At 40.9% G+C, this 26,053-nt stretch overlaps 1 protein-coding gene across 1 annotated transcript; it reads left to right on the top strand.

The window, feature by feature from the left end:
* Nucleotides 1-8,294: 8,294 nt before the first annotated feature.
* On the top strand, nucleotides 8,295-25,759 carry PERP (p53 apoptosis effector related to PMP22). The gene is made up of 3 exons (XM_079939464.1): nucleotides 8,295-8,612; nucleotides 19,912-20,052; nucleotides 24,269-25,759. Exons 1-3 carry the CDS (start codon nucleotides 8,423-8,425, stop codon nucleotides 24,493-24,495), a joined length of 558 nt encoding a protein of 185 aa, XP_079795590.1. The 5' UTR covers nucleotides 8,295-8,422; the 3' UTR covers nucleotides 24,496-25,759.
* Nucleotides 25,760-26,053: the final 294 nt, after the last annotated feature.

Raw genomic sequence — 26,053 nt, 5'->3', positions numbered from 1 at the left:
ACAGTCCTGCACTAGGACAGCACACAGTGCTGGCATCAGCAGTATCACTTGGTATAATTATCTTCTGCAAAGCCCAAGTACCGAGTGGGTGGCTATGGGGCCATGTCCTCTCCAGATCTCTAGACTATTTCCTGGCACAGTGCAGTGTGTATGAGTGGAACTCAACAGATAGTTCCTGGAGGAATAAATATAATATTCAGTATTATACGGAAATGTAAAGATCCAAACAGAGAAAATAAAGGTAGCAGAGGTAGGACAAATCAGGTATTAAATACTGTTATGGAAAGTGTAAACAGAAAAGCCACTTGGCAAGGTGTATCAAGAACTTCCAAATATTCATATTTTTACCTATCAAATAAAAAAAACAGGATACCAAGTTATATTTAGAGTTTAATCCTAATTTTGTAAAAACCAAAAAATATATAATCCATATAATGTATATGGGTGATATGTGTGTGTCCATACAGAAAAAAAGAGAAACAGAAAGAAGAGATATATCAAAATATTTTGAAGCAAGGGAGGAGCCAGGATATATAGGAGTTTTTGTAAGGAAGCATTAAGCAAACCAACAGAAAGCCCAAACAATCAGGTAATTAAACATCAAAAGATTACTGCTAATTAAAGAAAAACCAGACATCTCAAGTTAATGAACTTAGTGCTTTTCTGTGTATGGGAAGAGTCTAGGCCTAATGAAATAATTCCTTTGATGTGCACCTTAACTATCTAGGGCCATTATCCTGCTTTTCTTTATCCTGAATCCTCTCCGGGTGCACTTTGGGCGAGGGTGGCTTCAGTGGCTGATGGGGTCATGGCAGCAACATCCTTTGTTTACTGTTGCGGCTCCTCCCTTACCTCTTTGTAACAGTCCCTCAGAGCTATCTTAGAGGCTGTACCTCAGGCTTACGTCCTCAGTAATGCCCCAAGCAAAATATAATTTTCAGCTTTTAGGTTGTGCTTTTTTTTTTTTTTCAGTCCACACTGGATACCTAAAAACATTTTTAAAATTTGAAGATTAATTATTGATTGTAGGGTTTCCATATTTAATTTTATATGAGGAAAATGATTGATATTGGAATTTTCATTTTCTTATGAGGAAAATTATTTACCAAGCAATATAGAGGCATTGAAAAATCAAAAGGGGCTTCCCTGGTGGCGCAGTGGTTGAGAGTCCACCTGCCGATGCAGGGGACGCGGGATCGTACCCCGGTCCGGGAAGATCCCACATGCCATGGAGTGGCTGGGTCCGTGAGCCATGGCCGCTGAGCCTGCGCGTCCAGAGCCTGTGCTCCACCACGGGAGAGGCCACAACAGTGAGAGGCCCGCGTACCGCAAAAAAAAAAAAAAAAAGAAAAAAAGAAAAATCGAAAGTATTTTTGGAACAGTTTCAGATTTACAGAAAAATTGCCACAGTACAGAGTTCCCATAAACCCCTACCGATTTCCTGTTATTAACATTTTCCATCAGTATGGTACGCACGTTACATTTAATGAATCAATATGGATATAGTGTATTAACTGAAGTTATAGAATCACCCTGAAAATCATACTATGTGACTGATAGTTTCTCTCTGGTCGTTTAGTCGATTTTGTCTTGCACATGCTATACTGAATAACAGTGTTCTACCGCCATCTACTGTTCTGAATAATTTTTTTTAAATTTGATTCTTAGAATTTTTCATTTATCTATACTTTCATAGCCTTTTAGAGCTGTAACTTTCCCTACGGTTCACTTTTTTAACCACCTCAATAAATAAGTGACTATATTGAGGCTCAGAGAGACCAAGGCTCACAGGTAGCTATTGACACAGCCATTCATCCATTCATGTATTCATCAAACAATTACTTAACATCTGTATTAGAAAAGGTGCTGGGGATACAAGGCGAATAGGAGAATGGTCACTTTCCTCAAGAAACTCACTGTCTAATGGGGACAAGAAAAGGATGATTATAAAACAATCTGATTACTACATATGCTTCAAGTCTTGTGGGAGCACAGGGAAAGGACACATGGTTACCTTAGATCGGAGGCGGGAAGGTAGGGAATATGCCAAGATTCAGGGCCATCTTGTTGGAAGACATGTGGTCTGAAGCAGATCTTAAGAGATCAGCAGGAACTAAATGGGTGAATAGGGCGGGGACTGGGAAGAGAGGAATTCCAGAAATAACGTCAGAAAGAAAGGCAAAAATAGTCTGCTGTATGTGAGAAATTTAAAAGAAGAGCAGAGAGTGTAAAATAACAGAGGTGACAGATGAAGCTGGAGAGGCTCACAGGGGTCAGACCATGGAGGAATTTGTGTGTCACTTTTGGAAATCTCATTTTTGTTTGTTTGTTTGTCTTTTGCGGTACGCGGGCCTCTCACTGTTGTGGCCTCTCCCGTTGCGGAGCACAGGCTCCGGACGCGCAGGCTCAGCGGCCATGGCTCATGGGCCCAGCTGCTCCGCGGCATGTGGTATCCTCCCGAACCGGGGCACGAACCCGCGTCCCCTGCATCGGCAGGCGGACTCTCAACCACTGTGCCACCAGGGAAGCCCTGGAAATCTCATTCTTGATCACAGAGGTGACGGAGCAGCAGTGAAGGGAGCCTGGAGCAGTGTCAGGGTCAGGTTCACATTCAGCTGCATCATGTTAGTAGTCCTGTGGAAGATGGATTAGGGAGGGCGGGCGGTGTCCAGAACTGGAAACACGGAGGGCAGTGAGGAGGCAGCGTGGCAGTAAAGGCAAATGAAGTAGAGCAGGAGGAACAGGGATGGAGCAGAGAGTCTGCATTGTAGAAATACTGGGGAGGTAAAGTAGGTGGCAAAGCTTTCAATGCTGCCTATATATTGGATACACAGGAAAGAGTCAAGGATGATCTTGGAGTTTTAATTTCGGTGACCTAGGTGATGGAGATACTGCAGAAAGAAGCTAACGGTTTAGGGAAGAGAGGGCCATTTGAACTCTGCACAGGTTGAGGTTAAATTGTCTGAGGGAGAATCCAGGTCGTGCCACCTTGCTGGAAGTTGGTCTAAAGGTCTGAAGCACAGAGGAAAAGTATGCACTGGAGACGTGTATTTTCAAGTCATGAGTATGTAGGTAGGGGTTGAAATCATGAAAGTGGATGATGTAACTCAAAGCAAATGTATGGAAGGAACAGAAGAGTGGTGAAAGGAAAGAAGCCCAGAGAACGCAACCCTGGATGTAGGCAGGGGCAGAGGAAGACTAGCACAGTAAGGACACAGGGAGGGGGTGGATGGAGAGCTAGCGTGAAAGAAAAAGACATCTCTGACAGCTGGTAGTTGGCCTGGCAACCAATAGCTAGGCTATGACGATCCAATGCCGAGCATAACTAATTTCACAGACTATTAACACCAGACAAGGTTACTCTGTAATTGTGGTAGCACAGACAAAAACAGGCCCACTCCATAATTAGATGTGAATGCAGAAAAAAGAAAACCACCGTGCAATCCTTCCTGAAATAATGTAACTCAGAACAAAACACCCACTTCCTTGAATCCTCTTCAAAATCACCCAATAGAAGCCTAAATCTTATTACTAGCCCCCCCAACACCCTCTCACTGAGACATCCTCATGGGCTACAGCCTCCCTAGCTGCAATGAGTCAGTAAATCTAACTTTATTTGACTATCAGTGTGTTCCTGGTGGTCTTTGGAATGGCACTGGAATTTAACATCTTTTTTTTTTTGCGGTCCGTGGGCCTCTCACTGTTGTGGCCTCTCCCGTTGCGGAGCACAGGCTCTGGACGCACAGGCTCAGCGGCCATGGTTCACGGGCCTAGCCGCTCCGCGGCATGTGGGATCTTCCTGGACCAGGGCACGAACCCGTGTCCCTGCATTGGCAGGCTTACTCTCAACCACTGTGCCACCAGGGAAGACCCTAACATCTTTACAGAAGCCAAGAGAGTAGAAAGCTTCATGGAGGGAGATATTAAAGTATCTATTGCCACAAAGAGGCCAATGATATCCATTGAATTTGGCAATAGCTTACTGGTGACCTTTGTGAGAGCAGTTTTAGTAGGATATTAGGAGTAGATGCAGTGGTGTGCTCTTACTAGCTTGAGACAAATGATTATATATATTCTTCCTAACTCTGTGTTCAGTGACATCAAATTGGTAGCTGGAAATCAGCCATGGGAGAGTAGCTACCCCATAGAAATTGGCAAATACTATATGTCAAGGATTTTTTTTTTTTCTTCAGAGAGTTGGTTGTTAAACTTTGGCCATCACATCACTAGGTAGAAGGAAAATGACAGTTGGCTGAGGAAGGAAAATGGAGAGAGAGAGAGTAGCGATAATTGAAAGGTTGCATAAGCCAGGGAGAAGAGATTGGATGAGGATTAGAGGGGAAATACAGGGTCAGCAAGAACCAGAACTCAGACTACCTGATTTTCTGTTCAGTGCTTCTTTTACCATCACCTCTTTACCGCACTGCTGTCAGTTTGGTTTACTAGTGAGGACGTGACAACTTACACGGGGGTCATTTCACTACAGCTTGGGAGAGAACTGGCAGTGGTTTGGATGCTTTTGAGGGCAAGGAGAGGAGAGAAAGAAGGAAACTTCTGGAGGAATATCTCCCAAACTCTAATGAGTGGCTGTTATAAACAGTACTGTCTCTGGTGTCAAGCTGGGTGGCGTGTGGCTTTGCCGCTCAGGGACTGTGTGGTCTTGAGAGAGCTGCTTAACTTCTTTGTGCCCCAGTCTTATCATCTATATGCAGGCGATAGTGGTACACACCTCATTGGGTGGGTGTGAAAAACTTACTGGCACGTAGCAAACTCCCAGCAAATGTGAGTCAGCTATTATTATTACTGTTACTTTTTCTGGACAGGAGGGTAAAACAACTAAAAATTTTCACTTTAAAATGATATATTTATGTATTTTTGTTTATAACACGCATTGCTTTTATAACCATAAAACCCCCAGGTTTATAAAAATAGAAACTTTTTTCAGTAACAATTTACGTTGTTGAGTGTTCTGCAATCCACATATTATCCAGTAGGGGGCGCTATTTAACCGTCTAGTATCCACTATAATCCATCATTTCAGGAATATGGCTGGGTGAATGATTGCATTGTCTATGGTAATGATTTACTGTTAATATTCATACATAGAATTTGCCCCTTACAAACATGAAAAGCCCCATTTCCAGCCTTATTAAAATGGAAAACCTATGTGAAAATCATCATCATCATCATAATCATCATCACCAACACTTTTGTTGCAGCTTACTAAGTGTGGGCATTATCCTGAGCATTTTACATATATTAGCTCTTTTGATACTTATTACAATGCTGTGGGGTGGGCACCATCCATTCTATAGATGAGGAGACTGAGGCACAGAGAAGTTAAGTGGCCCAACGTCACACAGCTAGTATGAGAAAGGATCTGAACCTGAGCTATCTGGTTCCACAGTCTGGGAATCACGTGTGAGGTATGTTATTGTTGGAACCCAACCAGGGTCAGTTTGGGTCTCTTCCAGAAATTCTGAAGAGTACTTTCCTTGCTTTCACTTCAGCATTAATGAGCTCTATTCCTCAAATCTACTGAAACAAGACAAAGAAATCACATCTCGTCCAAAATTATCTGAAGATGCTAAGACACCAATGAAACTCTCAATTTGTTTGAAATCACTTTGCCTGCAATCGGTACTTTATTTGATTTGTAAGAATATGATTTTTCGTCACAAATATATTATACAGCTAATAAAACAAATATTTTCATTACTTTTGAAAACTGAGAGCATTTTCTTCACACAGTCTACACCGTATGCAGTTAACTCTCGGCAGAATAGCCCCTCGTGCTATTTAAAAAAAAAAATAATTAATTTTTTGGGCTGTGTTGGGTCTTCGTTGTTGCACGTGGGCTTTCTCTAGTTGCAGGCAGCAGGGGCAACTCTTTGTTGAGGTGCGCGGGCTTCTCACTGCGGTGGCTTCTCTTATTGCGGAGGATGGAGTCTAGGCATGCAGGCTTCAGTAGTTGGAGCATGTGAGCTCAGTAGTTGTGGCTCACGGGCTCTGGAGCGCAAGCTCAGTAGTTGTGGTGCACGGGCTTAATTGCTCTGCGGCATGTGGGATCTTCCCGGACCAGGGATTGAACCCATGTCCCCTGCATTGGCAGGTGGATTCCTAACCACTGCACCACCAGGGAAGCCCCTTTGTGTTACTTTTGAAAGTGAAAATTTTTGTTTTTAATGAAAATATGTGAAGCTGGTTTATGTAAAATGAAGGCTGGGGAAATTATTTCAGGTGGTTTCAGACACTAACTTTCTCAGTAATTTTATTTTATTCATCCTCAAAAATTGCCAGAGAACTGCATAACACAAAATATAGTATTTTGTTTCTATTGAGAATACCAAACTGAAATATAGGAGACTAAATTTTAAACACTGCTAAATATTTCCCACTTCTTTCATTTTAAATTAATGGGAAAAGTAAGGGATTCACATCTGAGAAATGCAAATCAAACCCACAGTGAGATATTTCCTCATGCCTGTCAGAATGGCTATCAACAAAAAGACCAAGGATAACAAATGTTTGTGAGGATGTGCAGAAAAGGGAACCCTCCTACACTGTTGGTGGAAAAGTAAATTGGTATAGCCACTATGGAAAACAGTATGGAGATTCCTCAAAAAACTAAAAATAGAACTATCATACGAGCCAGCAATTCCGCTCCTGGGAATGTATCTGAAGAAAAGGAAAACACTAATTCAAAAAGATACATGCACTCCAATGTTCACTGCAGCATTATTTACAATATCCAAGATATGAAAGCAACGTAGTGTCCATCAACAGATGAATGAATAAAGATGTGGGGTGTGTATATATATATATATATATATATATATAAAATATTAAAAAAGAATGAAATTTTGCCATTTGTAACAACATGGATGAACTTGGAGGGTATTATGCTTAGTGAAATAGGTCAGAGAAAGACAAAGACTATATAACTTATATGTGGAATCTAAAGAAATAAAACGAAAGAATAAAACAAAACAGAGAGACTCACAGATATAGAGAACCAACTAGTGGTTACCAGTGGGAAGAGGGAAGGGGGAGGGGCAAGATGGGGTAGTGGATTAAGAGGTACAAACTTCTATGTATAAAATAAATAAGCTACAAGGATATATTGTATAGCACAGGGAATATAGCCAATATTTTATAATAATTTTAAATGGAATATAATCTATAAAAATACTGACTCACTATGCTGTACACCTGAAACTAACAGAATATTGTAAATCTTCAATTAAATAAAAAGGAAAAGTGATTCAGAATAAATCTTTGGAAGTACAAGGTAAGATATGACCCTCATCGGATATTCTTCACGCTTTGCCCAAGGCCATGGCGGTGCGGACATTGAGAACTTGTTTCTCCTCAGTCACCCTCCCATCCACACCTGAGGAGTCATGGTGGTGACAGAAGCAGGGCCAGGACACAGGAGGTGGGGCTTTAGGCGCTGGTTGCATGCTGACATGACATATGATTTTTATTTGGAGAAACCTCAAAACAGGAAATGAAAAGGGTAGATGCAGCGGGGTCTAAATAGGTAAGAGATTTGTGGTAGGGAGTGGACTGTGGCAAAGAGGACCTGAATTTATCTGGAGAAGCCGGGTGGAGCGCTTCTAGGACGGAAATGAGCATTTGTTAATTTCAGTGTGTTCACGCATAAAATGTTTATAGCGTCCCCCTTGAGACCCAGACACAGTGCTGGACACCAGGGATACACAGATTAATAAAACATGGTCTTTCTGTCAAAGAGTTGGCACCCGAGTGGGGAAGGTGGGGATGTAAGCAGTGAGGAGTCTGAAGCAGCCATGGTACAAGGTACAAAGGTGGACCCCAGCAGGAATCGCCCAGCCCTGCCGGCGAGGGTCAGGGACCGGCTCCTGGGTTCGGTACACGCGCTTAGAGTGCGGCAATGACCCCTGTCCAACGTGAACACTCATCTCAAATGGCTCGAAACTTAAATATCGTATTGTTGAAAATCAGACCGTGATCCGACTTCAGGGGTTAAATATTTAATTGGTGATGCGCAGATTAAAATGTGTACACGTTGAAGCACTGAGAAGAAAAGCACTGGATGCGAGAGGACCAAGTGAGAGGGAAACGAGGCAGTGGGACCCCGCGGCTCCAGGTCTCTCCGGGCAGAGTAAGCTCACTCACACCCAGTGTAACCCGAGCCCGGCCCCTCCTCCCCCGCGCGCGCGCGCCTGGGCCAGCGGGGCAGGTCAGGGCGGTGCGCTCTGAGTCACCGGAATCTAGGTGGGGCGGGCGCCTCGCCCCCGAGGCCTGCCCCGAGCCGCGTCCTCCAGGAGCCGCCTCCCCGAGGCCTCCTCCCTTTTGTCGCGCTGCCGGCTCTCTAGGGTCACTCTCCGCCGGCGTCCGAGCCCCACGCGCTCCTCTCCTCTCCACCACCGCCGTCGAGATGCTGGCCTGCGGCCTGGCCTGCGAGCGCTGCAGGTGGATCCTGCCCCTGCTCCTGTTCAGCGCCATCATTTTCGACATCATCGCGTTGGCCGGCCACGGATGGCTACAGTTGAGCGGTACCGAAGAGTACTCCTCGCTGTGGTCGCGGTGTACCTCCAACGGCACATGCGACAGCCTCATGATATTTGGTGAGTGCCGCCGCCTCCGTGAAGTCCTCCGGGCGGCTGCTGGGCGAGCGCCGGCGCCCTGGGAGTGCGGAAGTCGCCCTATGAGAATGGACTAAACAGGGTCGAGAAGGGACTGAACAGGGTCGGGGGTAATGGGTGATTCAACAAATCTCTCTTTAGAGCCTAGGTTCATACATCCGACCCGAGCAAAATAAAGCAGTAGCAGCTTTCCGTGTCCAAAATCAGGCTCGACACTGGAAGAAAATGGCCCTAGTTCAAGCTACGTTTATTCGTAGGGTCTGTCGGTACAGCAAAAGATGATTTCAGCCATTTGAAAAGGGTTTGATGAGTAAATGTAATGAACAAAGTATATTTTCTTGGAGACCTACTGAAATTTCTTCCCATTCCGCCACCTATTTTATATCTTAAAATATGAAATATGGCTTATATTTTAAAATGTAAGTATTTAAAGTGCGTACCTTCCCTAATGTTGCTGTATTATTCGTTTAACTTGAACTAAGTGAAAGCAGCTCTTCTTCCTTTAAAAAAGGCCTTTAAATCAAAGTTTCAGCAGGGAAGATTTCAGTAGATACTGCAGTGTTTAATGCTGCAGGCTAATTCTTGTTAGAGGGAGTGTCTTTTGGGCTTAGGCCTGGCATTGCTGTTTAGAAAACTTTATTTTAATCTGATTTGAAATCTAAAAAGCAAACACATCTTCTACACCAGCGAAATGAAGCAGAGTTGACAATTTAATATACTGCAGATAGAGTATTTTATTTTTCCAGCATGGAGGAAGCCTCAGGGACTACCTGTTACTATTATGCGGGACTGGAGAGGAGCTTGCTCTGGGCCGGTACCACCCCCTGCTTTCTCGTAGATGGGAAGAACAGCCGGGGTCTATCGTGATTAGCATTGTGTGAGGGGTTCCGGAGAGGAGGGTTTAAGTATGAGAATAATCAGAAGCTTAAAGTCAACTACTACTGAATGGAGCCTTACCAACTGAGTTTAATAGTTTAAAACTGAGAAAGAAGGCTACCCTGCTTTTTTTCCCCATTCTCTGCTAGGACCTTTGACTTGCCCCGCACCTCCAAAGTGGCCCAGGGCTTCAAACCAAACTCTGTTTATTTCTGGGACCCTGTATCAGGGGCTTGGTGCTTTATCGTATCTACTGTGGAATTATTTGGAAGTTCTCCCCAAAAATTTACTCCCCAAAGGAGGCATGGTTCTCCTTAGCAGGTAATAAAATGTAAAGACTAAATGGAATTCCTACTTTCCTTAAAGTCTGTGTTTTTCCTCTCTTAAAGCGCAAAGAGCACACCTGCCAGGGTTTGTATTACCCCAAGTCTTTTAGGTTTTCGAAGGGAATTAATTTCTTTGAAATAATATGTCTCTATCTTCTGGTTAAAATGCAACAGAGTTCAGTATCTTGTAGGGGATTTAATAGACTTGCTTAAAACAGGTGTGTTTTTAAACAGACTTTGATAATCGTATCTCACTGCAAAGACTAATACAGACCCAAAGAATATTCAGCGATCCTGCGCATATGAATTAAGGAGGTTACTGTGCCGCGGGGAGAAGGGTGCAGGCAGAGCCTAGATCAGCACTATTGCTGGGACATGATCTGGCCTGCACAGCTCTGGCTGTGACCACAGCCCTCTTGTGAAAAATACACAATGCAGTTTTTATTTTTCTTGATTTGCAGGATGAACTCACCTTCCTAGGGTGTGGCTCTTCTAACCTCAGGCTGATAGAGTGCTTTGATATAGAAGGGAGTAAGCAGGTTTTGTTTCTGTTTTCTAATTTTTCTAATTTTTTAATTAGACAGGCATCTAAAGCATTAACTTTTTTTAATCGTAGAGAAAAGACAGATCCAGTCAGTGTACAGTTGATGTTTCAATTTGATATAGAAATTGGTCTTTAGAAAAGTTCGGTTTTCCAAGTGAGCCTTGAGGAATCTAGTACTGCCTCTGTGATGCAGCTAGAATGATTTTCATAAGCGGTCGGTGGCTTTCACATTCCAATTTGGTTATTCTGGTGACCTTTGCAAAGATAGTCAAGTGCCAAGGATGTGTTAGACGTGGCTTTTGCTCAAACCCTAGAATCAAATCATGAATCTGGCACCCACTGTCACTAGGTGACCTTGGGAAGAAGAAAACAGCTATGATTTCACCAGGAGAGGTCCATCCCAGGCTATTGAAGTCAAAGATGAGTTGGAGTGATTATTATACTTCCACTCTGTCTCCTGCCATGGACTGTTGGCTAGTTTTGCCTCACAGGTGTAGAAATTGTGTATTCCTATCCCGTAGGTTGATTATCTAGGCGTCTCTGAACTTTTGAGATTTTCAGATAGCTGCAGTTAGGCCTTGCCAAAAACAATATGTTCACGTGAGGTCATATTTTATCTAAAATACAGTAAGCAGTTTCCACACACTCCCACGTATGTACAAACACAACAAGGAATAAGGTTGATGGCTCTGGTTAAAATGATATCTCAATATTGAGAATTAAGTGTGTATAATCACTTTTTAAAAAATTCTTGCTATGTGCTAGAAAATAGACCTTGGGATGTACCACTGTAAACTACAGTATTAAGAAAGTATACCTGTTTATTACAAAGTGCTTCACTATCTCTTTTATTTGCTGGCATTTGTAACAATATGTTCATTTTGCTGGCAGGTATCAGCAATAATAAAATAATAGAGACTTTTTTAATAAAGGTAAATAGTTCCATAGAATTATGTAAAAAGCAGAATGTTATATTCTTCACTGTCATTAACTTTTTTAAAAGAATTTCAGATTACCATATCACCTCATTTTTCCTCATCAATGAATCAAATTAAACACTGAATATTTTCTTTTACATAATAGTAACAACTAAATAAATACAAATTCTTGTTTGAATTTTTAAAAAAGTCATGGTTTCTAGTCCTCAAAATTGGAAAAGAAAACTCTAGATTTAAACATTGAAATGATCATTCAAATTTCATGTATAAAGAAAATGCAAAGTTAGGACTTCCCTGGTGGCACAGTGGTTAAGAATCCGCCTGCCAATGCAGGGGACACGGGTTCGAGCCCTGGTCCGGGAAGATCCCACATGCTGCGGAGCAACTAAGCCCGTGGGCCACAACTACAGAAGCCTGCGTGCCTAGAGCCCGTGCTCCACAGCAAGAGAAGCCACGGCAATGAGAAGCCTGCGTACTGCAACTAGAGAGAAAGCCTGCGCACAGCAACGAAGACCCAACGCAGCCAAAAATAAATAAATAAAAGAAGATGCTAAATTAAATTTGAATCCATGTTCACAGATAGTATTTTTGCACTCCTGGCACCTTCTTTTACAGTTTTAAGAAAGAGTACATCAGGAGGATATTTTCAGCATCAGAGATGTAGATTTCAAGTCCTAAGCAAGCTCTGACTTGTCAGGGTAGAGACTAATGAAGATAAGTTTACGCATAAATTACAGGGACAGCTGAGATGAATTTACGCTCCAAGAATGACGGCGGGGAGTCAGTGTGGCAGCATTGGAGAGCCTTTGCCTTGGATCTGAACTCAGAAGTGCAGAGCCTCCTTTTTACCAAAGATACCACATTGAATGTTTTTTACATGAAATCAGCCTTGGATAAGTCAAAGAATCAGGTTAATACAGGAAATATTTTTAGATCATCTAGCCCTGTGGTTCTTAAATGTACGAGAAATGAGAAAAATATCAGTAAGTATGAAGTTAATAGTTTTACATTAGCCTAAATTCAACTTAAAGGATTTCATTTTGAGATTATGTTCTTGTGGCTTTTTTGCAGAGGGGCAGGGTCACGTATTCAAATGTTCTTATTTTATGAAATTAGGCATTAGTAGATAGATTAATCTTTGTGGGCATGTGTTCACATTCGTACATAGTAAAACAAAAGTTGGACACTCTCAATTGATTTTCATAATTAAAAAAATATATGTGTTGATTTATAAAATCTAGACATCTAGGAACCAGTGATCTTGACCAGTTTACTCCACATTTGCTGCGCTTAGCACTACCAGAGAGCCTCAATTCCTGATTTGTCTTTTCTCCTTGTAAATGGCCAGAGACTCCTACACTATTAGATCTAGGAGGGATGAATAGTGCGCCTACTCAAGCTTTCTCCAAAGCCCACCTATCAGCATCGCCCATGGCTGATCTGAACTTCTTCCCGTTGTTCAGCAACTTAATTTTCTCCACGATACTATTTGTTTAAAAGTACCTCTCTTACACCGACAAGAGGTGAAATGTGCTTCTCTGTAAATTCTTCTTTCCAGCCTTCTTCCAACGGACAGATTTTCAAACATTTGAGGGTAGATTCCAAATTTGCTGCTAGTTATTTTGTCTGAGTTCACACAGAATTTCCTGTATTTTCCCATCTTCCCGTGTAGGATGGTTTCCCCACTCAGACTTTAAAAGAAGGCCATAAAGGGGTAAAGTTCCATAAAAACCAATGGGAAAGGGTTATCATCTGGCTCAGTTTCAGGGGAAAATGTAGAGCATGTAAAGAATCTCACACCTACTGTGGAATTTCTCCCCAGAGACCCCGGCATCATTCTTCCTTTAAGCCATTCCTTTCCTGCCTTCCAAACCTCCTGCAGAATCGTTCTTCCTGTGTCGATTTTTTTGGAGGCTTTCCTGAGTCATCCTCCAGATTTTTGCTACTCGTGTGTTAGGGACCAGCAGCATCAGTATTATCTGGGAGGTTACTGGATACTCAGCATCTCAGGCCCCACCTACTGAATCGGAATCTGTATTTTAACAAGGTCCCCAGGTGATTCGTAAGCACTTTTAAGTTTCAGAAGCACTGGCCTGTATTACTGCAGATCTCCTCATTGACTATGCAACAGTCTTTTTGAATATATCATCTACCCATGTTTATATTTATTTGTAGATAGCATCTTTTTTTTTTGAACCTGGAGGAGATATATATATATATAATATATATATATTTTATTGGAGTATAATTGCTTTACAATGGTGTGTTAGTTTCTGCTTTATAACAAAGTGAATCAGCTATACATATACATATAGCCCCATATCTCCTCCCTCTTGCATCTCCCTCCCATTCTCCCTATCCCACCCCTCTAGGTGGTCACAAGATAGGATCTTTTTTATTTTTTCAATTATGGTCTTGTCCAGTTTTCAGTTCTGCTTGTGTATGACAATAAAGAACTTTATAGAAACAATAGGAAGGAATCTGACAAAATCTTGTATTAATGGGTAGGGCTTTCTGTATTGTTCATAGATGAATCCTTTGTTCTGGAAAGGAACCATCCTCTACTCTAGTTGGGTGACAATTTGGAATCTGCAGGGCACTGAGTAAGGGGCTAGGCCACAGACTGTTTTGGTCAATGTTTGGTGCCCACATGTAAAGCTACTGAAGAATGCAGCAAATCCATTAAAAGAAATACTAATTTGGGTTGAAAAAGTAATGACAGTCTCCAAAATGTCACCCACGATATAGCAGTAGTGCTCGCCTTGTCTTAAAATAAAAGTTTATTTATTTTTTTCTTTTCATAAACTTAACTTTGATTGACGTTTTCTAGCTTGATATTCAAGGTATTTATTTATTTTTACTTTTATTGCTCTTTTCTTCTCAGTCGATCTTACTGGTCTTTTCCCAGCTGTATTTGCCTTGTAACATCATGTTTTAGTATATAATCTCTGGAAAAACGTATAGCATTATCCCTCACACAAAAAACTTAAAAACATTTTTTAGAAGAAACTCAGAATTTCATTAGTAACCAGTGAATGGTTTCCATGTTGTTGACTTAATGTTGAACCTTTGCAAGCAATAGCAAAATCTGATAGGCCCTTCATTGCCTAACTGGATCTTTAGTGAATCTTATCTAAAAGTGGATTTATAATGTTGCTGGTTTCTTTGATAACATAAATTTCTTCAAGTGGTACTTAGAAAATAAACTTAGGACAGAATAAATTATATATATATATATGAAACACCAAATTTATCTTCCCTTAAGGAAACAAAACAAAAAACAACATTCCTGCGCAGAAACTCTGTTTACCTGGAGTGCAGCATGCTTTTGTGGTCTCAATTCAGAGAAAGATAATTGACAATGACAATCCTTCCCCAATCCCCTACACACACACACACACACACACACACACACACACACACATTCTGCTTATTTGAATTTAATGATAGTATTTAATTGAATTTAATGATTGGCAGTAACCATGAAAAAAATCTATAGAAATGAGACTATAATTGACCGTAGGTCACATACTGAAAGTTACACGCTCCTTTTTGGCAGTGCTGCAATCTGTTTTTATAAGGAGATTAATCATCTATCTTAGTTGTTCTCAGATTTTAGTATGGATGTAAGAAATACCACTAAAATGCGGATTAGGAAAGGCAGAAATTTAGTGTATAAAATATTAATGAAGGACAGACTTGTCTTCAGAATAGATGAAGATGGACTGTCTTCAAAGACCTGAGGACCATCTGTTGATGCTGAATCATGAAAGAAGTAGCTTCAAGATAAGTTTTACAAATTGATGTTTTTCCATTGAGGCTGGTAAATAGGGTACAATTTAGACCAAGGTATGATATAAAAATATATAGTTCCCAAAGGGTTGGGTAAATTTATAGATATTAGACTCATTCTGGGTGATTAAGGGAGACCAAAGGCACTTAGCCTACAGATTTATCTTAAGTTTTCAAAATGTATGTCACGGAGAATTGCCATGTTGTTAGTCTACATGGCTGTTGGTTCCCTTCTCAGGCAGAATATTGGGCTGGAAGGACCCTGCTCAGACCTGGTAGGATCCATCTCATCATCTTACAACAAAATAGTCATTGACATGAGGCAGCAGATTGCCTTCCTTGTTATCCATCAGTCAGGACCTTCAAAACCATGTCAAGATTTGTATCTTTTTTTTTTTTTTTTTTAGTTGATACCTCATTGTAATTTTCTTTTACATCTTTATTGGAGTATAATTGCTTTACAATGGTGTGTTAGTTTCTGCTTTATAACAAAGTGAATCAGTTATACATATGTTCCCATATCTCTTCCCTCTTGCGTCTCCCTCCCTCCCACCCTCCCTATCCAGGCAGTCACAAAGCACCAGGCGGTCACAAAGCACCAAGTTGATCTCCCTGTGCTATGCGGCCGCTTCCCACTAGCTATCTACCTTACGTTTGGTAGTGTATATATGTCCATGCCCCTCTCTCTCTTTGTCACAGTTTACCCCTCCCCCTCCCCATATCCTCAAGTCCATTCTCTAGTAGGTCTGTATCTTTATTCCTGTCTTACCCCTAGGTTCTTCATGACATTATTTTTTTCTTAAATTCCATATATATGTGTTAGCATATGGTATTTGTCTTTCTCTTTCTGACTTTCTTCACTCTGTATGACAGACTCTAGGTCTGTCCACCTCATTACAAATAGCTCAATTTCGTTTCTTTTTATGGCTGAGTAATATTCCATTGTATATATGTGCCACATCTTAAATGATAGTTAAGTGAATCAATGTGGGTGTTTCCACTCTCAAGGAGCAGGTTTTACACGTTCTACTTCCAAGGCAGCCTTTCTCCAGACAGACTGTTGCTTAACTTTCCATTTTGATTTTCTTTAGACTCAGCATTTTAAATAGGGAAGATGCTAATTGAGTTGATTTAACATAACATAGGAAAATTTCTTAAAATGATCTGTTCATATTTACATTCACCTGTTGGTTTTAGGTTAGGTGAATTGGCTTACTATTTCTTTTATTTAATTCCTTTCAAGTACCTGTAACTAAATGTAAATTACACCTCAGCGGTAATGTCAGCGGAAGCAGTAATAGCAATAATCTAACTTTCTATTAATCTTCCTCAAATAAACAGGCAAAATGATTGATGTTACTCTTTATAGTAACATCATACATAATTTATTTAGCTATACTTTAAAAACCTTAATCTGTGATTGTCAAAGTTTGATTACTAAATATGTTCCCTGTTAGGATGCTTCTCCTGTTTTTATTGAAAACTCACATTCTGCTATACAACTGATCTTCCTGTTTGCATTCCTCTGTATGGCTTATATAGCTGTGTTGCCTTTTCATTGAACAGTTTCAAACATGTGAACTCACCTTAAAAGGAAAACTCAGTGTCTGCTTATTGGAATTTAATGATTTTATTTAATTGAATTTAATGATTGGCAGTAGCCATGCAAAAATCTACAGACATGAGACTGTAATTGACAGTGGGTTACATATTGAAAGTTAACATGCTCCAGCTATTTTTATAAGAAGATTAATCATCTCTCTTAGTTGGTCTCAAACTTTAGTATAAATGTAAGAAATACCAGTAAAATGCAGATTCCTTTCCAACTCTGATTCAGTATGTCTGGAGGGATGCGTAGGAATCCATACTTTTTTTTTTTTTTTTTTTTTTGCGGTATGCGGGCCTCTCACTGTTGTGGCCTCTCCCTTTGCGGACCACAGGCTCTGGACGCGCAGGCTCAGCGGCCATAGCTCACGGGCCCAGCCGCTCCGCGGCTCGTGGGATCTTCCCGGACCGGGGCACAAACCCGTGTCCCCTGCATCGGCAGGCGGACTCTCAACCACTGCGCCACCAGGGAAGCCCGGAATCCATACTTTTTATAAGCACCACTGATGATTTTGAGTCAGTGTTTTATGGGCTAGACTTCGAGATGGTCTGATTAATTAATGTTCTTTCCAAAGCATGGTCCGTTTTCTCTGGAAAGTTACCTTACTCGAAGGACAAGGCAAAAGTGAGAAAAGAGACTTAATCTCACATTTTGGCTTTATCCATGTCTATTTTAAAATAAAACATTTCTATTTTACCTTGGTCTTACTGATCTCACGGGAAGAGAGCAAGACGTGGAGGAAAGTAATAAAAGTTATAAACATATAACTAGGCCCACTCAGGTACTGTCATGACGCCATCCTGACCAGTGCCACTAAGGGGTAATTTGTGTGAAAACATGGTATTTGAGCATGTAAAAAACATTGAGCATGTGTCGTTTCCTTAATTACCTATTATACCCCAGTCATCCCTGAATCTAGATGAAGATTTGGAGGGAGTGTGGAGGCTAGAGAAGGGAACAGAGGAGCTCAGCCCAAGTTTGTCTCTAACAGTTGAAGATGTAAACATGCAGTGGAGAACTGAGGAAGAGTCTTCATATGACAGTGTAGAACCTTGAGAACGTTGAATAAAGTGAAAACTTGAGGTACTGGAGAAAGTCATCGGAATACATGAGGACATTTTTGAACAGAGAGGGCTGGAGAATTAATAGCTCCATGACTTTTCACACAAGAGCTCTCATCCTCACCGTAATCTTGAAAGAAGGCATTTTAGCCTTGGTTAACAGAGGAGCAGACTGACAGTGGCTAATAGGTAATAGAGGCAGGGTATACACGAGGGCAAGCTGGCTCCCAAGCCCTTGTTCTTTCTGCTAGTCCTTAACTTTGTCTAACACTGACCAGTCCAATGACCCCAAATTAAGTCAGGATTTGTTTGCCAGCCAAGCTCGGTTAAAGCTGGAGTAAAACCAGTGCCGAGGTACACGCAGCTCTCCTTTTCAAATGCAATAAAGAAAAATAGGTTAAGGGTGCATGTTCATCCATTAGTGAATGAGTGGGTAAACATAATGTGGGCTGTCCATACAGTAGAATAATTATTGGTCATAAAAAGGAGTGCAGGGCTTCCCTGGTGGCGCGGTGGTTGAGAGTCCGCCTGCCGATGCAGGGGACACGGGTTCGTGCCCCAATCCGGGAAGATCCCACATGCCGCAGAACGGCTGGGCCCGTGAGCCATGGCCGCTGAGCCTGCGCGTCCGGAGCCTGTGCTCTGCAACGGGAGAGGCCACAACAGTGAGAGGCCCGCGTACCGCAAAAAAAAAACAAACAAAAAGCAAAAAACAAACAGAAAAGCAGTCCTAATCCATGCTGTTCCAACATGGGTGAACCTTGAAGACATTATGCTAAGTGAAAGCGTAAGACAGTCACAAAGGCCACATAGTATATAATTCCGTTTATAAGCAAATTTATAGAGACAGAAAGTAGATCAGAAGGTGAAGGAAGCGGGGAGGAGAAGGGCTTTGCTAACGGACGTGGGGTTTCTCTTTGGGGTGATGAAAATTTCGGAATTGAAAGCGGTGATGGTTGCACAACCCTGTGAATGGAGTGAAAACTACAGAATTGTACGCTTTAAATGGATGAATTTTCTAGTATGTAACTTATATCTTAAAAAAAAAAGAAAAAAGAGTCCTGTTCTGGATTCAGACAGTCTGGAAATCAAACTTGGCTGCCAGCTGTGTGGCTCTGGGCAGGTTATCTGGACTCTCCAAGGCTTAGTATAATCTCACTTCTAAAATAGAAATGATAACAGAGTGTGAACCTTAAAAAGTTATTGTGAGGATTCATGTTGCTAAGGCACGGCGGGTTCTCAGCCCAGTGCCTGGCACAGAGCGATTACTTCCTACATGTCAGTTACTACCTCTAGAGAGAAGGTTGTGTGGGAAGAGATTTTACAAATCAGTGCAGTTTGAACAATAAGAATGATTGGCTGGAATCCTTAGCTTGGGAGTCATGACTCTTCCCTTCCCACAGGGGCAGAGCAGAATGACCCAGGGCTAGAGCTGCCCATGTAGATCTTCAAATCTAGAACTCAATTTCCACCTCATCCTTATTGTTTTTAGGGCCCATGTCAATAATTGAGAATTATTGTGCAATAAATTCTGAATACTTCACAAGTTAAAATTTAGAAATGTTGTTTGCACCTAAACTTGTTATAAAAAGCACAGCTAGCTACTTTACAATTAAATTGTTTTATTTTATATCTCTGTCTGGTCATACGTACTATGAGTTTTCACTAATTATTTTTGCATGGGACCAAACCTTAATATGGAAAAAAGATCCTTTTAAAGGTATTTGAAACAGTTCCTCAAGAGATTGTAATTTGGATTGTTCCATAGTAAAAATGTTGTTTATTGTGGTCATGTTATAGTAGAACTTGAGCGACTCTGTTAAATATACCTGTTTATATGCCAGTTTATTAAATGAGATACAGTTTGATGTAGTTTACTTTTCATTTCGGAGGTATAAACATTTGCCCCAAAACTGAGGGGATAAGGCATTACTGCATATCAGTATGTTAATGTCCTACCTATGAATTGCCTATTCTTCCCTTAAAATATGGAGATGCTTAAGTATTGTCTAAAGAAAATCTGTTCTTCCACCCAAATACAATTAGTAGAAAGAAAAAAAAAAACCCCATTGATGCTTTGATAAGTAACTTTTAAATTTGGCTTGTCTGTCTTACTAATTGCTGTTTCTTTCTTATAGCGTGGGGAAAGGCAGCTGCCGCCATGCTCCTCTGTGGCTTCATCATCCTGGTGATCTCTTTCATCCTCTCTTTCTTTGCCCTCTGCGGATCCCAAATGCTTGTCTTCCTGAGAATGATTGGAAGCCTCCTGGCCCTGGCTGGTAAGACTGTGCGCCAGCAATCCTTTCTTCCTCTCTGCAGGGGACATCAATATAATAATGTCCACGCCACAAAGAAGATCTCTGACAATACAGTTCCTGATCTGTTCTCGGAAAATGTGTCACCAAAGGCAGAAGTAACAGAGGAGAGATGTATTTTAAGAGCTGGATCCCTTTTATCCTCTGCCTGAGACAGCGTTCCATGTCCCCCATCCAAGTGAGGAAGGTTGTCACTCTACCTGCTGGTATCTCTCGTAGATGACCCCATGCCCTTGACACCCCTGCCCGAGGGACCAGGGCTGGAAGTGCAGTGTCTCCATAGTGGTCCCAGGCTGGCCTCCCATGAGCCCTACGCCTGAGGGGACTGGAATGTCCCTGAACCATTGCACTTGTTGAAGGTGTTCTGCAGTCCTAGGATGTGGTGGGTCACAGAAGGGTTTTCTGCAGTGGGATGGGGGATCTGGGAGGGGCCAGATCTGGAATTGCCTCTTTGCAGTTTAGAGCCAGGGTCGGGGGATGGGAAACTTAGTTATGCAGCTGGGTGGGGCTTGGAGAGAACATTTATTAAGGGAATATCAGAACTAGCAAGAATCTAGAGGCAAGAATTATTTGAAATTTTAGGTGGGCACCTGGCAGTAGGGAAGTCTGCCAAAGGAGCAGGACCCCAGCCACAGAGCTGGATTTAGATGCAAATCTGGATTTCCTGAGGAGGGGAAAGAAGAAGAGGATGCTGATAAGGGCAAAGTGAGGCGGCCATAGTCCATTTCTCAAGCTACTAACTTAGGCTCATGGAACAAATGCCGAAGTCCAACCACAGACCTGGGGTATAAATACAAAGTGAGCATATGGTTTTGGAAACAAGTCAGAAGCCTTGTAACTAGAGGGGTCCATAGGATCAAGCCTGAACCTGAGTGGGACTGCTGTGCGCAGGGTTCCCTGAGTACAAAGAAGGTGATGGCAGGATCTAGGGCAGGATAAGTGAGGAGCAAAAAGGCCCTGGCTGGGAGGAAGGAGGTAGCCTCCGAGAACCAGCCAGTGCAGGTCTAACCGTCCCCTGTACATTTAAACATGTCTCTTGATTCAAAATAAAGTTTACTCGAGTGTTCCTCATGTTTCAAACTTTGCTTTTGGAATAATATTTTAGAATCAGAAATGGCTAGGAATCACAAAACATATGAAGAATCTTGTTGAATCCCCCCTCCACTTTTATTTGGTGTTTTGTAGTTCAAATTTACAAGACCTTATCAAAGAAACAATTTGATGTAGCTTCCTATCACATGTCTTAGAAGACTAGGTAGATGCCTATATAAATTACCATTAGAAATAACACTATGACATTAACGTTCATTGAAGAATCCTTTATGACCCATCAATTCCACTTCTAGGTATATATCCAAAAGAACCAAAAGCAGGGATTTGAATAGGTACTTGTACGTCCATGTTCATAGCAGCATTATTCACAATAGCCAAAAGGTGGAAACAACCCAAGTGTTCAGCAGCAGATAAATATATAAACAAAAGGTAGTCTATACCTACAATGGAATATCATTCAACCATAAAAAGGAATGAAATTTTGATGTGAGCTACAACATGGACGGACCTTGAAAACGTTATGCTCAAAGAAATAAGGTAGATACAGAAGGACGAATATTTTATGATTTCACTTGTATGAAGTACCTGGAATAGGCAAATTCACAGAGACAGAAAGTCGATTGGAGGTTACCAGCAGCCGAGGGGAGGGGGTAACGGGTACATGTTGTGGATGTTGAAAATGTTTTAGGTGTGGATAGTGGTGATGATTACACAACATTGTGAATGTATTGAATGCCACTGAATCGAACACTTAGCAAATGGCTAAAATGATAAATATTATGTTGAGTATATTTTACCAAAATTAAAAGAAATCATAGTAAAACTCTTCTGTCCACCTTAACATTAAAACATTAAGATCTAGTAATCGCCATCTCTAGCTAACAGGCTTGCAGGAGTTATTGTAAAAAAAACTCGTTCTGGTGAGTTTCGATAGATAAACAGCTGAACTGTCCTGCTTAACCCCGTGTTCTCATCTTACAATTTAATTCTCCTCTTCTTCAAAGTTGGACAAGTGGAATGGGAAATGTTTAATAGAAAAATAAAAAGCCTAGAGATCTCAATACATTTTTAGTGGTAATAATGCTGAATAAGCCCTACTTGATTTTTAAGATATATTTCATAAGTTCTTTTTAATGTGATGTATATTATTGGGTTAAAATCAGAATAACTGAACACCAATACAATTTAGATTTTGTAAAAATTGATCCAAACCATTACAAGAACTTTATGTGATGAACCAAAATGGGTAAATAACAATGTTTAACATTTATCACTAGGCATATTAGAGAAAAATGCAGAGAAGTGTTCCTTTTGTGTCATACACAATGATTTGCAGAAAATGACAAACTTAACTAGTGAGAGTTTGTTATTTAAACTAGACAGAAAGTGGGACTTCCCTCGTGGTCCAGTGGGTAAGACTCTGAACTCCCAGTGCAGGGGGCCCGAGCTTGATCCTTGGTGGGGGAACTAGATCCCACATGCGTGCCGCAACTAAGAGTTCGCATGTTGCAACTAAGAAGACCATATGCCACAACTAAGAGTCTGCATGCCACAACTGAAAAAAAACAAAAAAAGATCCTGCATGCCGCAACTAAGACCTGGTGCAGCCAAAATAAATAAATAAATAAATATTTAAAAATAAATAAATAAAGTAGACAGGAACCAGAGAAATATTTAAGATCTGCACTAAGATTGCCTTTCATAAGTTGCCAAAGAAGAACATTTTAAGTTGGGAAATAGAAGCAACAAATCAAGATGTGGAAACATCTACAGCCTTTCTAGTAATTAAAAAAAAAAAAAGAAAACTAGTTAAGGGTATATCTGTGGAGCTAGTAGAAAAAAATTAAGGTGAAAGAAAGGTGGTGGCGAGGACTGTTCACTCCCTGACGTACTCCTGGGAGCTCAGCCAGCTGATCCCTCTTTGTGAAGAGTAGCGTCTGAGTGTCACAGAGCTAAAATCTGCTTATACCCAAAGTCATGGGTATAACATGCATATACTAAATACTAGGTAAAAATTGCATAGCATAGCATAGCATGTGCATACTCATTAGAGCTTTATAGAATTATGCATGTTCATTGAAAAAGACTACAAAGTAGATTTAATAAATTCCTTTTATTTTTAAGCAATGTAAATTGTTAATACATGATTAATAATAATTGTAACAATGTGACTCATATCAAAGAGTTTAGAAATTTTTTTGACATATGTTTTCCTTCCCGTATCTTCCCTTTCACTTGTTTGTTTTTTTTTTTTTTTTTGCGGTACGCAGGCCTCTCACTGTTGTGGCCTCTCCTGTTGCGGAGCACAGGCTCTGGACGCGCAGGCTCAGCGGCCATGGCTCACGGGCCAGCCGCTCCGCGGCATGTGGGATCTTCTCGGACCGGGGCACGAACCCGTGTCCCCTGCATCAGCAGGCGGACTGTCAACCACTGCGCCACCAGCTAAGCCCCCTCTTTCACTTTTTAAAGCACTGTGGTTATTCCCCTCTTTTGCTTCTATTTCCCCAGAGGCTGGAATGCTCTTCTTCCTCTCCTCCATCTCTTCATTTCTATTTATTCTTCAGATTCCCCCTTCCTCTGCAGGCTTTTCTCCTGATTCTCCCATTGATCATTCGCATCATTGATTCATTGTTTTATTTAGTCATTTATTTATTGAATGAATATTCCTCTATCTGTGTCTGTGTGTGCATACACACAGACATATGTATATGTACATATGTTTTATTTTGCTAACAGTGATAATATTAACTTATGTTTGGCACAGGAAAAGCAAAGATGAAAAAGTAGGCTCTCCTCTACCCTCTTGCTTCCTGTTGCACACCACAATTCAGCACGTTTTACTTTAGTATGTATAATGCTTACATAGGTACATGAATCTCTAATTTTCTGTCTGTATTTCATATACTCAGTATTCTACTCAGCCAGGTATCTCTGACACACAATATTCAGTCATCTTTTTTGGCTTATGATTAACTAGACTCCCCCAGCCCCTTTTATCAGCATTATTTAGGTGGATTTAATACTTATTTTAAGGCAAAAATGTTGTGGAAGAGGAAATAATCTGTTGTTACCATGCATTCATTCATTCATACATTCATACTTTGTATTTTTTTTTCCTTCCTTTTAGCTGTGTTCCAGATCATCGCCCTGGTAATTTACCCTGTGAAGTACAACGAGACCTTTAACTTGGCTGACAGCGCTGGTGGCATCTACATCTATAACTGGGCCTACGGCTTTGGGTGGGCGGCCACGATTATCCTGATTGGCTGTGCCTTCTTCTTCTGTTGCCTCCCCAACTATGTAGATGACCTGCTGGGCAATGCCAAGCCGAGGTACTTCTACACATCTCCCTAAGGTGAGGAATGAGCAGAAGAACATCACTGCTGCTGAGATGGACTCCAGAGAAAGAAACTGTTTCCCCCGGAATACTCTGAACCTATGTTTGGGGCAGTGTTCATATCATTAAACTATAGTCAAAATGCTACAATACTTTGGGAGAGGATATTTCTTAAATAGTTTTAGAGTTTCATATTCATCTTTTATCTGTGATTTGTAGAGTTAAACAAGACTTACTTCTTTTAACTAATTACCTAATTACTAATATGCCAGTGTTTCCTTATATCTAGCCATACCATTTATATTGCATTTGTAAAAGAATATGAGAAGGAAACTTACGTAATTTATAAGGTAAAAATGAGAAGGCTTCAGAGATTTGAGTAATCTGATCAGGTTTCTGTTTTTCCCAGATGGAATGAACGGGGTCTATTAAGGACTAAGGAGAAGAGGAAGATATTGGTAAAAATTGCCAGTGACCAAATATTCTAAAAGAAATGCAAAAAATAAATATTTTTTCAAACCTTCAGCTATTTAAAGAAGCCAAATCATTTCCTAAATGCATATCATTTGTGAGGATTTCTAATTAACATCATGAATAACTGATTTGGGGCTAAGCTTCCCGTTAACTTGATATGGCATCTAGGAAAGTATTCTTTCATAGCCAAAGCCTGTTGCAGTAGTAAGACCTCCTTAAGTAGTGAAATCTTAAGATGAAATTTTCTCTTTTAAAGTGGTTTGTAGGGTTGGGGTGTGGTAAAGTGCTACTAATAATTCTGCGCTGTTTGGTGTCTATATGTTCTAGACTAGGGTAGACTGGATTAAACGGTGGATTGGTCTAATTCTTCGTAACCTCTAGGTGGGATTAGGTTGTTTAGTAAACCATTAAGAGGGCCATTCCCATCACAAAGTAACGTGAAAACAGCCTAAAGAGAAGAAATGGCTTGAATTTTTCGCCTTAGGCTTGACCAGGCTCTAATCGTGTAGACACAGCTTCTGATAGATTGCAGCTGTAATCAAAAACTCAAATACGGTTAAAAACCTCGTTTCCCTTGGTAAACAGATTAAAAATATCTGAGGTAAAACATGCAACAGGAGAATTCAGGGATGTGGGATTTCTCTGAATGGCAAATATGATATATCACATGGATTTTTTTTTTAATATTTGTACTTATGTAATGAAAACCAATTCATTTTATGTATCAAATTATTATCTTATAAGTTGTAAAAATAAGCAGTTGCAGTTTTCATTACGAATTTTTCCCAATAAACCAGGTGTTCTAATCTTGTATCTAGTTTGCAGTTTTTTTGGTTTTGCTTCTCAGCCCCCCCCCCCCCCAATCTGAGGAAGGGGATTTCTTTTTTAACATCTTTATTGGAGTATAATTGCTTTACAATGTTATGTTGGTTTCTGCTGTATAACAAAGTGAATCAGCTATACATATACATATATCTCCATATCCCCTCCCTCTTGCGTCTCCCTCCCACCCTCCCTATCCCACCCCTCTAGGTGGTCACAAAGCACCAAGCTGCTCTCCCTGTGCTACGTGGCTGCTTCCCACTAGCTATCGATTTTACG

This window comes from Stenella coeruleoalba, assembly GCF_951394435.1.
Source record: "Stenella coeruleoalba genome assembly, chromosome: 12".
Classification (NCBI taxonomy): domain Eukaryota; kingdom Metazoa; phylum Chordata; class Mammalia; order Artiodactyla; family Delphinidae; genus Stenella; species Stenella coeruleoalba.
This window is presented reverse-complemented; position numbering and strand designations above follow the sequence as displayed.

Coding starts and splice junctions, on each gene's coding strand:
- PERP (XM_079939464.1), top strand. CDS start 8,423: ATGCTGGCCTGCGGCCTGGCCTGCGAGCGCTGCAGGTGGATCCTGCCC. Junction 8,613..19,911: donor CGACAGCCTCATGATATTTG/GTGAGTGCCGCC, acceptor TCTTTCTTATAG/CGTGGGGAAAGGCAGCTGCC. Junction 20,053..24,268: donor AAGCCTCCTGGCCCTGGCTG/GTAAGACTGTGC, acceptor CCTTCCTTTTAG/CTGTGTTCCAGATCATCGCC.